Source organism: Crocuta crocuta, unplaced genomic scaffold (genome assembly GCF_008692635.1).
Source record: "Crocuta crocuta isolate KB4526 unplaced genomic scaffold, BGI_CrCroc_1.0 scaffold67, whole genome shotgun sequence".
NCBI classification, from domain to species: domain Eukaryota; kingdom Metazoa; phylum Chordata; class Mammalia; order Carnivora; family Hyaenidae; genus Crocuta; species Crocuta crocuta.
In genome coordinates this window covers 3,195,907-3,208,225 of record NW_027531896.1, presented here as the reverse complement: position 1 = coordinate 3,208,225, position 12,319 = coordinate 3,195,907, and the positions used below count along the sequence as shown (strand labels likewise).

General features: G+C 58.1%; 1 protein-coding gene across 2 annotated transcripts in view; it reads right to left on the bottom strand.

Moving 5' to 3' along the window:
* ARID5A (AT-rich interaction domain 5A) overlaps window positions 1-12,319 on the bottom strand; it is a 12,822-nt gene continuing 503 nt past the window's right edge. Inside the window, exons 2-7 of one of the 2 annotated variants that reach the window (XM_077773487.1) lie at window positions 5,128-5,243; window positions 3,453-3,591; window positions 3,057-3,109; window positions 2,470-2,567; window positions 2,024-2,183; window positions 1-1,615 (exon numbers count right to left, since the gene is read on the bottom strand). In XM_077773487.1, coding sequence (XP_077629613.1) covers window positions 380-1,615; window positions 2,024-2,183; window positions 2,470-2,567; window positions 3,057-3,109; window positions 3,453-3,591; window positions 5,128-5,243 — 1,802 coding nt within the window. In that variant the 3' untranslated portion in view covers window positions 1-379. Of the gene's footprint in view, window positions 1,616-2,023; window positions 2,184-2,469; window positions 2,568-3,056; window positions 3,110-3,452; window positions 3,592-5,127; window positions 5,244-12,319 lie in introns of those variants that run through there. The other variant, XM_077773488.1, reaches the window with a different exon arrangement.

The following is a 12,319-nucleotide window of genomic DNA, read 5'->3' as shown; positions in this document are numbered from 1 at the left end:
TGGATTCACATTGGTCTTTTATTGGATTTTCCATGGGCAGCCTGCATACCTCAAGCTGCGACCCAGCTCCCTGGCCCGTGACCACGCTCCTGGCTTCTGCTCCAGGGACCTAGCTGGGAGCTGCCAGCCCGGCACCGCCTTCTCCCATGGCCCTGTGACAACTGGGGCCCCAGGCGTGGGCTGCTTCCTTGAGACAAACCCAGTTTTCCCACCGCCTCCCTCTTTGTGCCAGGCTGCCCAGACAGGGGGCACATTCCTGCTTGGGGCACAGCCAAGCTCTGCTGGGGAAGAGGCTCCAGCCCAGACCCCTGGCAGTGCCTCCCCGACTCAGGCCACTTCAGACCCTGCATAGCACAAGCACAGCCCCGCGGGCTCTGACCTAAAGCTTGGTGTTGAGGTGGAAGAAGTGGGGCGCTGCATAGGTTGCGGCTGGTGGCACGTGCCATGCGGATGAGGCTGGGCAAAGTCTGTGGCGAAGGGCACTGTCGAAGGATGCCGGGGGGAAATGCATCAGACCGGTGGCCATGGGTGATGGCGCCGTCGTGGCTAGGAAGTGGGTCGGGAAGGTAGGGATGACCAGGGGGCTGAAGGGGAGCGTGGCCTGGCCCTTTAAGTGGTCCGGGGTGCCGGCAAAGTTCAGCGGGCAACGCAGCATGGTGCCCCTGTAGGCCTCAGGGAGGGCAGGCCCCAGCGCAGGGCCCAGCAGGCAGGACACAGCCAGGCCGGACCCCATGGATTTGGCCCCACACTCCTTGGCGTCCACCTCCTTAAGAAAAGGAGACACTGCCCGCAGTTTTTTGCCACCGTGGGCAAAGCCCTCTTCTTCCAGGCTGCGCTTGTTGCCCAGGCCTGGGATGCTAGGGAAGGTAGGTAGGGGTGCAGGGCTCTCAGCAGAGACCTTGGCCATGGGGGACACCCAGCAGGCTTTGGGCTTGGGGTAGGGGCTGCTCTTTCTCGAGCTGCCTTTATGGAATGCAGATGGGCGGTTGGCATCCCCGCCCCACACCAGCTGGGGCTCTTTGACCAGCAGGCCCTCCTCCTTGCCAGGGGGCCCCAATAGCGCCCCATCTTTAAGACTGGGGAGGAAGTCCCGGGGGTGCTGGCTGATGGGCTTCAGCACCTCGGTGGGGTACGCATGGAAACAGCCAGTGAAGATGGGGGCTGGCAGGCGAGGACCCGCCGGAGCCTCCTCCCTGAGGCTTGCACCAGGTGCCTGTAATCCTTCCTGAGGGGTCAGCCGGTGCCGGGAGTTCTCAGCTGGCTTTCCTGGGCTCTGAGGACTTTCCGAGAGAACAGCTGGGGATGCCTGGGGGTCCCCATTAGGGCTGCCTGCCCCATGGCGACAGCCCTCCTCCTGGCACTGCAAAGCCTCAGCCTTGCTCACCTGGGCCAGGAGCTTCTTTTTGGCCAGTGGGGACATGATGCCATGTGTTCCTTTGCAATAGAAGCTGGACAGGAGCCGCTTGTAGGCCTCTGGGCAGCCGCTGGCACCCACGAAGGGCAGAGAGGGCCCCAGGGCTGGGCTTGGCTGTTCTGTGCCATCCCTGGGGGGCTCCTGGCCGGGAAGCCGCGCCAGGTCAGTGGCAGCATCTGGTTTGGTCTTTCCCGGCATCATCTGGAATGAGAAGAGTTCATGCCTCAGGGCTGGGTGTGAGCCCCATATCCTGACCTAGGGGCCCTGTGGCAGAGAGTCACAGAGGGGTACCCAAGAGCCTCTGTTCATTCTTCCAGCGCTTTTGTGAAAAATTTTCAAACTGTCTCCTGTCCTTGGAATGGGCACAGGGCCCAGGGCCTGGTGAAAGAGGCTCAGGCTGGAGTTCAGACCCCAAAGGGCCCCTCATTTGAACCTGCACAGCCATGACCCTGGAGCCCCCCACGGATCTGCCATCAGAGTGGGTTCCGGCTATTCTGGGCAAGGCGCTCTGCGGCCATGACGTGGGCAGGGAGAGGGAGGTGTTTGGCAGGGGACCAGGGGACGTGGAAGCCTGGGGACGTGGCGGCCCCAGGTGGGCTCAGAGCTTACCTGGTCTAACCGCTTCTCCTCCTTGGCCTTCTTCGGCTTCTCGGTGGCCCCGTCATCCCCGCGGGGCTCCTTGGCCATCTTGTATTGCTTCCTGGGTTTGGAAGGGGGCAGCGGCTTGTCGTCCTCCCCCTTCAGGTGCCGCACATATGGGAGCACCAGCCTGAACAGGAGCACAGCGTGTCCACCAGGAGGCCAGCCTGGCAGGCACGTGCCACACCTCCCACCTCTCCTCATGTGGTCCAGGAGGCATGCGGTGTGGCCACCCCAGCCCAGCCCTGGGAGGTGATGAACGCAGCACACGCTGCTCAGGTGGCTGGTGTCCTGCCTCGTGCCCGCCCCTGTCCCGCCTTGCACCCCGCACCCGGCCCCCGGGCACTGCTCTGGCCCTGCCCTGCCCCCAGGTGAGGGCTGAGGTGTCCCATGGTCAGGGTCTCGCGCGACCGTACCTCTCGTAGTGGCGGCGTGTGCACGTGGCCGCGCTGGTGCTGCCCGGGCTGCCCCCCAGCTCGTCGTACACGTTCTTCCAGAGGCGGCGGCCAGTCACCTGCAAAGGCACACCATGAGGGCACGACCGGCGCAGTGGGGTCCTGGCAGCTCCAGGTCCCCAGTGGACACAGACAGAGACAAGGACTGCAGTTTTGCAGCTGCTTCTCCAGTGGTGGCGGCGGCGGGGAGGCGGGAAGGGGCGCGCTGGGCAGCTAGCCAGTCCTCCCTCCGAGGGGCCGCTGCCCGGCTGCTGGCCCAAGCAGCTTTCCAGGCAAAGGGAGCACGGGGAAGACAGAACAGATGGGAAGACGGGAAAACTTGCTTTGAGCAGCAAAGTAGCAGCGGGTAAGGCAGGCCCTCTTCCCCACAGCTCACAGCATGCAGAGTACTGGGGAAGGGGTGGGATTTGGGACCCTGCCTCTTCCTCCTATCTGGAGGCGGGGACAGCTCTGTCTCCAGACGGCCCTTCCTCCCCAGGTTCCCACAGGGTGTGGTAGGGATGGCCAGGGAGACGCAGCAAGGCAAGGGCTCAGAGGACCTTCCTTACCATCTCGTAGGCCCCCAGCTTCTCCACTGCTTTGTAGATCTTCCACAGGTTAACTGGAGAAAAGAGAAGGCAGGGCCCCTATCAGTCTCCACAGGGGGAGGGGACAACCAGCAGCCCGCTCCCCGTGGACCTGTCGGGCAGGCACAGAACCAGCACGCACCCAGACAGGGCCGCTGCAATGGGTGGGTGCACCGGGCCCTGTGCACCGGTAGTCCAGTGGCCAATGAGGCTAGAAATCTGGCTCCACCCACTGCAGCCCTGTGCCTGGAGGGGGGGTGCCCTTTTTGTGGGCTGGCATCACCCAGGTGTCCAGAGTGGAGGTGCCTGCCCTGACACCCTACCTGGATGGGATCCCCTTCCAGGCTCCCCCTCCCTGCCTGCACCCCGGGGACGCACTCTGCTTGAAGCCGAGATGGGGCACCCTCTCGATGGGCGTGTGTCGCTCCTTCATGAACTTGTAGAGGCTGACCAGGAAGGCCTGCTCCTCCTCCCGCTCCTGGTCCTCCTCCCGCTCCCCGCCTGCCTCGGGGGAGTCCTGGGGAAAGAACAGGAGGCATTGGGATGAGCCCCCAGTTGGTGGGCGGCCGGGGACAGGTGGAGCCCACTGGCTGCTGGGGAGGAAGGGGGCATGTGGGCCCCAACCTCAGGCTCCCATAGGAGGGAGCAGGCCCCCAGCACCCAGCTTACAGCTCTGGGCTGGAGTGATTGTCTCTGCCATCAGAAAGAAGCAGTCATCAGCTGTCAGTGCCCAGGACCCCAGGTCAGGGTCCACGGAGGCCTGGCTCCAGAGACAGCCTTAGGAGAAGCCCTACAGCTTCCCAGGCCTCTCTCCAGCAGAGATCACTTCTCTCTCTTGCTCTGGATTTGTTCTCCCTGTGTCTCAGCTCCTCTGCCAGACTGCGAGTTCCTGGTGGCAGGCTCAGAGTCCCCAGGCCGAAGGAACAAAGGTGCTCGGTGTTTTCTGGCAGCGTGGGGTGCGGTGTCCACCGAGCTGTTGCCATGGTGGCCTGCCTCTCTGAGCTGCCAGTCTGCTTGCTGGATTCAGGGTGGTGAAGCCTGATCCTGGGTTCCTGACACACTTCTTAACCAACTGAGCCACCCAGGCGCCCCCACACACTTCTATCAGATGCGCAAGACCTGTGGTTTTTGCCTCCAGAGGGGCAGGATCTGCTGATGCTAGTCATTTGTCTGGTGGCTCAGGGCAGAGGGGTCTGAGTGAGTTGGGGCTCAGGGCTTGGAGAGCAGACAGCTCCCATGTCCTGGATGGGGAGGCCCCAAACACCAGAAGAAGGTAAACCATGAGGGCCTAGAACGGTACAGAGAGCTGTGCATTCCCAAAATATTCGATTCTAGTATGGTTTCAATGTTTCTGACACTGAACGGAGACCTCCGATAATGAACGGCACACAAACTCACGCGTCACCTATGAAACTGTGACACACTGGGGACCAAGGCAGCTGGTCTTGTGCAGGCCTCAGAAGGAAGGCACTCTCTCGGCAGCTCTTCCGCTGGGTCTGCTCTTCCAAACAAGCTGTTAAAAACTGTTACCGTCTGCAACTACTCTTCTTTGCGAATCAGGACGTTTACTCCAGACTGTGCCACCAAAGCAAGTGGCCAAGATGAACGGATGCCGAGGCCAACGCTCCGCAGTGTCGCCCGTGGCTCCCTCTCAGACCCCTCTCCCCAAAATGGCCTTAGTGATCTCACGGAGGGACTTTAAGACCCACGCTGTAAACTTGGAGGGATGCATGGAGGTACATGTGGTTTTACACCTTAATACACTGCTTTTATCTGTTTCATTCATCGAGGCTCCAGGCAGATGGGTTCTGCTAGGAAATCTAAGTCCGAAACCCCTGCCACAGGTGACAGGCGGGTCCTCCTGTCCCTGGCTCCCAGCTCCCACACCTGATGCAGGCCCGAAACCACAGGGCCGGGGCCCTCTCCCGGCTCTGCAGACTGGAGCATAGGGAACACGTCCACCTGAGAGCCTGGGGAGTCCCGGAGTTCACCTGGGACTATGCACAGGGGAGAGGGGGGCAGGGAAGAGGCCCCCAGGGGTCGCCCCACTCACCTCCAGATGGATGGGGCTCTGGCTCCTGCTCTGCTCACCATCGGGTTGAGGGGACACGGATGGGTCTAAGGGATCACCCTCCTCTGACTGTTTCCTTTTCCCTTTGACAGGAGGTGCTNCAGAACAGGCAACGAGGAGAGGTCGTCTGGGAGAGATGCAGGCCCTCCCGCCCCCCATCTGAACCCGCCAGGTGGGAGCAAGTCCTCCCCTTCCTTAGGCAGTGTGTCCTCTGCGCCTGGTCCCTGGCTGCACACAGGCCGGCCCTCTACACACACCTATCTATGTGCTCTCCCTCCTCTCTGCCAGGCTCACCTCCAGCTGAGCCCCACCCCCGCTGCTGTTCCTTCCTCTGTTCCAGCCAGCTCCCCACATCTTTTGAAGGGAAACTTAGACCACCCTGGGGTGAAGTCAGAGGAGAGTGAGGTGGGGCCGTGTCGCTCAGGGAAATCCTGTCTCCAGAACCTGCCCCACATTCAGGCAGAGCGTTTTCACGGCACCTCCGCCCAAATGGGAAAGCTGCAGAGGTTCCCATGTTGGCGAGCCCCAAACACCACCCTGGGTGCTTGGATCCTCCAGGAATAATCGAGAAGACTAGAAGCTCCTGTTATGAAACATCTGACCTTTCTATGAGCACCGGCAGAAGCCTAACCGCCCCCTAATTCTGCCACTTGCTCCGGTCACCTGCAACGGTCCGGTGACCCTTCAGTTCTCCCCTGACAAGCCACTTCCTGTGGGTGGCCCTCCTCAGCCCCCAGCCTAGCACAGCCACCTTGCTCCGCTGGGGACCCTTGGCCACTGACAGCCATCCAGACTGAATTGCTCACTGCGTGTGTGGCTTCCTGACAGTTCAGTGAGGCCCCCCCAGCACCCCACACGGGAGGCGCCAGGTTTCAGCGGGGAGTCTCACAACAACGTGCATGGAGGGCAGGAGGAACCCTTTTACTAAGGGCAGGCGTGAGCTGAAAGTTGCGAGAACGCAACACCCGTGTCCCTGCAAAAAACACTGGAAACCGCTTCCGGCCTCTGACAGGCTGGCAGCGCGCACCTCAGACCAGGAGCCGGGAGCTCCGGATTCCCCTTTGTTTCTAACCTTCTTTTCCTTTTTGTTAACCTGGTATGAGCCGTCCCATTCTCCTGGTTTGCTCCAGCTCAGGAAAGCCTTACCGCTGGGCACCTGTGAGATTCCCCTTCTGTCCTGGAGAAACAATCCCCAGAACAACAATAAACCCGTACCAGCGTGGCCCTCGAGGCCAGAACCATTGGCCATAGGCCATAGGACGGCTACCCTTAGGTAGCCTCTCGTGGAAGCTTCACCGGCAACTACTCACTCATGCCGCGCGGGTCCCTGCTCTTCCATGTGTGTTCTCTTATTTAGTCCCAGAAGGGAGCTCATTTTTCAAAAAAATGTTTATTTTGAAAGACAGAGGGTGTGTGTGCACACATGTAAGAGGGGAAGGCGCAGAGAGGGAGAAGGAGAGAGAGAATCCGCGGTGGGGCTCGATCTCACTACTGTGAGATCATGACCTAAGCCCAAATCAAGAGTTGGACACTTAACCGACTTAGCCACCAAGGTGCTCCCAGAAGGGATCTCATTTAATTTCTTTTTAATGTTTTTATTTATTTTTGAGAGAGGCAGAGACAGAGCGAGCGAGCGAGCGAGAGCGAGCATGTAAGGGGCAGAGAGAGGGAGACACAAAATCCGAAGCAGGCTCCAGGCTCTGAGCTGTCAGCACAGAGCCCGACGCAGGGCTCGAACTCGTGAACCGCGAGATCATGACCTGAGCAGAAGTCGGACGCTTAACCGACTGAGCCACCCAGGCGTCCCCAGGAGGGATCTCGTTTTAAAGAGGGGAAACTGGAGCCAGAGAAGCTACGTTGCTGGTCTCCTTGGGAGACCAGGGTTCAAAACAAGAGCTGTCTGACCACCAGTCCAAGCGGCCTGGCCTTGCCACCATCATAGTTGCTATTGTCATCACCAGCATTTGCAAAGCCTTGATGAGGAGTCCAAATAAGCCTGGAAGAGACACCAATCCTAAGGCTTGTCAAAGAGAAAGGCACTCAGGCCTCCTCCCAGGCTGGCTTCAAGGCATGGTCAATATCCAGAAACAACCAGGTGCTAACAACCGACCCACCCCCACCTCCCCAACGCATGCCTTTCCAACCAGGTTCTTGGTGACTCTGTGCCTCAGTCTTCCCTTCTGTGAAATGGGGGAGAAACCCTGGCATCCTTGGCCCACTCTCCCTGAATCCCTGAAGTGGGCCAGGTCACTGGCTCAGCCACTTCCCCCAGCTCTTCTGCCTGCCCTCCTGCTCTCTCCACCTGTCTTCACGCCCTCTCTGCCTTCTTTCCTGCTGGTTTGGCCTCTCGGCATCAAAGGACTCTCTCCACCCTGAGTTCCTACAAGTGCTGTCACTGGGGCTTCTCACCGGAGCCTCCCTGCAACCTTGGTATGCGCCCCGCGTGAACGGCTGCCCCCTGCCGCAGAAAAATAAAGCGGTATGATCGGGACCCATGAGAATCACCAGAGAGCGTTTTAAAGACATTGGTGACTGTGTCCCCACTGGTGACTATGACCCCACCCCCAGCTTCAGTCTGATTTAAGGTTCTGCAAGGGGCATCAGTGTAAAGCTCCCCAGGGGATCTCAAAGGGGGCAGCCAATTTTTGAGCCACTGGGCCAGAGGACCTCTATCCCTTCTGCTTGGTTCCAGACTTGGTGAGCTCTGCCTGGGCCACACTGAGGGGGAAACTCCTGGAGCCGGGCACTCGGGTTACCTGGAAAGGAGGTCACCAATCTGAGCCGTTTAACCCCAGGCAGGAGAAGGATGAGAGCTCCTGCCTAGAGCCACAAAGGGAAACACACTCTTTATCTCTGCGTCCAGCTGAGTCCCCAAATGAACTCAGCCTCCACTCTTTCCCAACCAGGCTAGCGTGCTCTCTGCACGCTGGCCCCTGGCAGGGCCTTCTGGGCCCCACTTCCACAGCCTCTCCCTCCTTCTCCAGGGCACCTTCTGTCCTGTCCCTGGCTACCCCAAAGCCTCCCTTCCCCAGGCATCTGTGGATCAGGGTGGCAGATCATCTTCATTTGGAAGACTTAGGAAAGCTAACTTTGAATCTCCTGCCACGGGTGACAGGCGCGTCCCCCTGCCTGCCAGGCTCCCAGCTCCCATACTTTCCAGGGCTGCCTGAGGGAGGGCTGGGCTGGGCTGCTCTCCCGGCTCTGAGCGGGAGGAAAGGGGCCCAGGGACCGGCCATCCCAGTCTCCCAACCACGTCCGGCCTGCAGAGGCACGAGAATGCCACCTGCTCCCGAGTGACCGCTGCTGCCCAGGAGCCACCGAGTTACTGTCCTGCTATTGTCACAAAGCCTTGGATGCCCCATTGTAACGGGGAGGTGGATCCAACTTGCAGAAAGAAAACCTCCGCTGGTCAAAGGAATGTCATTCAGACACGGCATTTTCCATCCAGGAAGCAATAATGACAACAATGATGATGCTTATTTCATTGTTTACTGTGAACACAGCTGGAATCTATAAGGTAGGAGACGGGGATCTAATCACATTTCACCCCAGTGGTTAGGTGTCCCAATATTGACTGAGTGATGCCCTGCCCCCAGTGATTTGAAATGCTACTCTCCCCATAATCTAAAGACTTATAAGGGATTTACAGAAGGGGCACCTGGGTGCCTCAGTCAGTTAAGCAGTCGACTCTTGATTTCAGATGAAGTTATGATCTAATGGTTCATGAGATCCAGCACCGCATTGGGCTCTGCGCTGACAGCACCGAGCCTGCTTGGGATTCTCTCTCCCTCGCTCTCTGCCCCTCCCCTGGCGCTCTCTCTCTCTCTCTCTCTCTCTCTCTCTTTCTCAAATAAACAACAACAAAAGGAACACACTTGAAGCTGTTTCTGGACGTTTCTCCTCTGTTTCATTCACTGCGGAATGCCAGTACTCATGCACACTCTTCTAATTGTAAAACAGCTTACTATCCAGAGGGCAAGTCCCCCAACATTACTCTTTTTAAATAATTTTATCTGAACTTCAGGATAATTTTGTCACATTCCCTTAAACACACACACACACACACACACACACACACACACACACACACACACACACACACACACACACACACACACACCCCGCTGGGGTTTTGGTTGAATTGCATTTAAACCTAGAAATTACTCTGAAGAAAGAGAACAGCGTTCTGATACGGCACCTTCCTTTTTCAGGACCACACGTCTCCCCACTCCCCAGATTCAGGTCTCTCTTTGCTGTCCTTGGACGTTCCTTCTTAAAGGCCCTGTGTGTTTTCTGTTGCGCTTATGCCTCGTGTTTGGTGCAGCAAGATAACAGTGTGAGAAAAGTTTTGGGAATCTACAGTAGGACTTCACTCCATGGCCTCTGTTGTTTTCTCCTCTCGCTGCCAGGAGGCTGCTGGCTGGGCCAGGAGATGAGTTCCTGGGCCCTTGTGACTCAGTGCCTCACTGGGCAGTGAACAGGGGTGCCAGGGTGCTGAGGGGGGCGGTGCTGCCCAAAACCCATCTGGTATTAGGAATCTGCTTTAACTCCATGGCTTGTGTTAAAGTCCAAGCTTAAAGCCCAGAACCTGAACCCACAGCAGTGAAGAGATTAGTTTCAGTCACTAATTCCAAAAGAGGATGCTCCCTGAAGTCTACTTGTTCTCAAGCGATCCCTTACTTCCCTTTCCGAATTATACACTCCCCCAACTCAGCTCCGTGCTGTGCTGGGCCGTGGATGAGGCATTGTTGTACACTGCTTCGCTGAATCTTCCCAGCCACCCAGTGGGTATGATCTCCCCCCTTTTACAGATACAATACATGAGGATCCGAGAGGTTCAATAACTTGCTTGAAATCACACAGCTTACTAGTGGCAAAGCTGGGATGCAGAACCAGAGCAGTCTGACTGTCCCAAAACTCTGAGCCCTGAGATCTAGACTTTTTAATGGGAGCAGGGAGACCCCCAGCTCCGTATCTGCTCCAAGGGCTCGCTTCTTTCCCTGAGTGGGTCTGCAATCCCCCATCACACCAGTCCTATTAATCTGCTAAAAGGTCTGCTCCTGCTGACAGGCTGAGATCAGGTAAGAGTCAGAAGGGGCTCTGGCCCCACAGAGGTGCATCTTTTACCAAGTCAGCCACTGCCTCTGTACTGCTGTGTCCCTTCCATGGGGGAGGGGGTGCCAGACGCCCACGGGCCCAGTGTTCTAAGCAGGACAAAGAAAGAAACAAGGCTTCCCACACAAACCACAGCCAAGTGTGTGAGTGTGTACAGAGTCCCTTCGGTGAGATCCGAAGTCCGCCTGTCCCGCTCACTCCCCACACTGTATCTCACTGTATATTATGCAGTATAAGCCCAGAGAGGGGCTTGGGCTGTGACTAGTTCAAAGCCATAGAGCCTGTCAGAGACCTAGTGCCAGACGGCACCGCTTAGCTTATATTTCTCTTCTCTTTCTCTCTCTCCCTCTCTCTCTCTCTCTTGCCCTGCCCCGCCCCATTCACCCTTGGTGTGATGGGAAGGAAGCAACACTTCCTTTCATGAAAAGTCACCCACTGGGAGCACTGCGTCAATTACGTCAATTACGACAATAATGGTAACAGCAGCCCAATAACAACCAGCAGAAACCGCCCCACCTCGCTCAGCCCCACCTCGCCCGAGGTTGTTGGCTTAAGTTTCTCTTAGTTTGAGCTGGAGCTGAAACAAAGACAGCCTTTGAGGCGGCCAGTCCACTCTGTGGCCCAGGAGCCGGCTGCCTGGCAAAGTCTCGGTGTGGAGCTTTCTCCAGTGGGCAGTTTGGGGAGGGAGGACCTGCCAAGGGCTGTCCGCCGGCCAGCACTGAGGACAGATGAGCCCAGACAAGGGACCCCCGAAGGGTGCTGCTTCGGCCCCAGCCCTGCCTCAGTGTTTCAGCTGGGGCACAGGAAAACGGGGTTTGAGAGCAGCCAGGGCCAAGATGACAGTCTTGAGAAAAATGTAGAAAGGTAGGTGACATGGGGGGGGGGCTCCAAATGTGAGACTACCATCCCCTAACCCCACTAGGCCTCCTGTCCCCCGTTAGCCGGCTCTGGTATGTCCTAAAAGACCCTATGCCAGGACAGGCAGAATCCTCATGGTCCCTCCCCTCCAAGTCCGGGTGGTATCTGATAACAGTAACAGCTCCATCTATGGTCTGTTTCCTATGTCCCCCTGAACTAAAGTCCGTGTTCCCATTCCACCTATGGAGAAACCAGGCTCAGTGGCTTGTTTCAAGACATGGCCCAAGAGTAGAGACACAGCCAGGACCTTGAGAAAGGCCCCTAACTCCTGCCTGGGGGCACTCCATAGCCTTTCAGCGTTTCCACCCTCCTGGAAGAGACCCCAGGGGCTAAGAGGGACGGTGGGCAGTCCCTGGCCAGTTAACCACCAGGTAACAGGAGGACAAGGGGGAGGGGAGAGGTCTTGGGAAGTCTGCCTCTCTCTCACTGCCAGACCTCACTCTAAGCCTCAGTTTCTCCGTCTGTAAATCAAAGAAAGTGGGGGGGGGGGGCTGCTCCTCTGAGGTCCTTTCTACCTCTGCCACTCCAATTCTACACGCCCCAGATGGGTCCCCGGGGCTCCGGTGGAGTCTGGAACTCCGATCTGGGCGCTAGACTCTCTAGACACGATCTCCCACCCCTCCTTTGCCCCAGGGGGCAACTAGGCGCAGAGACGCTGATGCCCTCAATAGTGGTGTTCAGGAGGGGGGCGAGAAGCACCTGTTATCCTCCCCTTGGCCCCGCGGACCCTTCCTTGACGGCTGACCGCCCCGAAAACAAAGGGACGATGGACCCGGCCAGTGCAGAGGCCTCAGACCTGCACCCCGAACCCTCAAAGTCTCGCGCTTAGAGAGCCCCGCCACCCCCAACCCGCTTCGGCGGGGCTGAACTGCGAAGAGACCGAGACGCACCAACTCCGCGGCTCCGGCTGAATGCGAAGGCAAACATCTCTCTCCTTGCACGCGCGCAGCCTGCGCTTCAACTNCCCGAGGAAAGAGAAGAAACAAGAAAGAAGACGACAGCAAAGAGGGAAGACACCTCTTTCCTGGCGGGGGGCAGAGGAAGGTAGACAGGAGGCAAGAATAAGAACAGAAAAGAAAAGAGAAAAAGGGAAGAGAAAAGAGAAAGAGAAAGGGTAAGGGGCGGGAAGCCGGTAACCGCC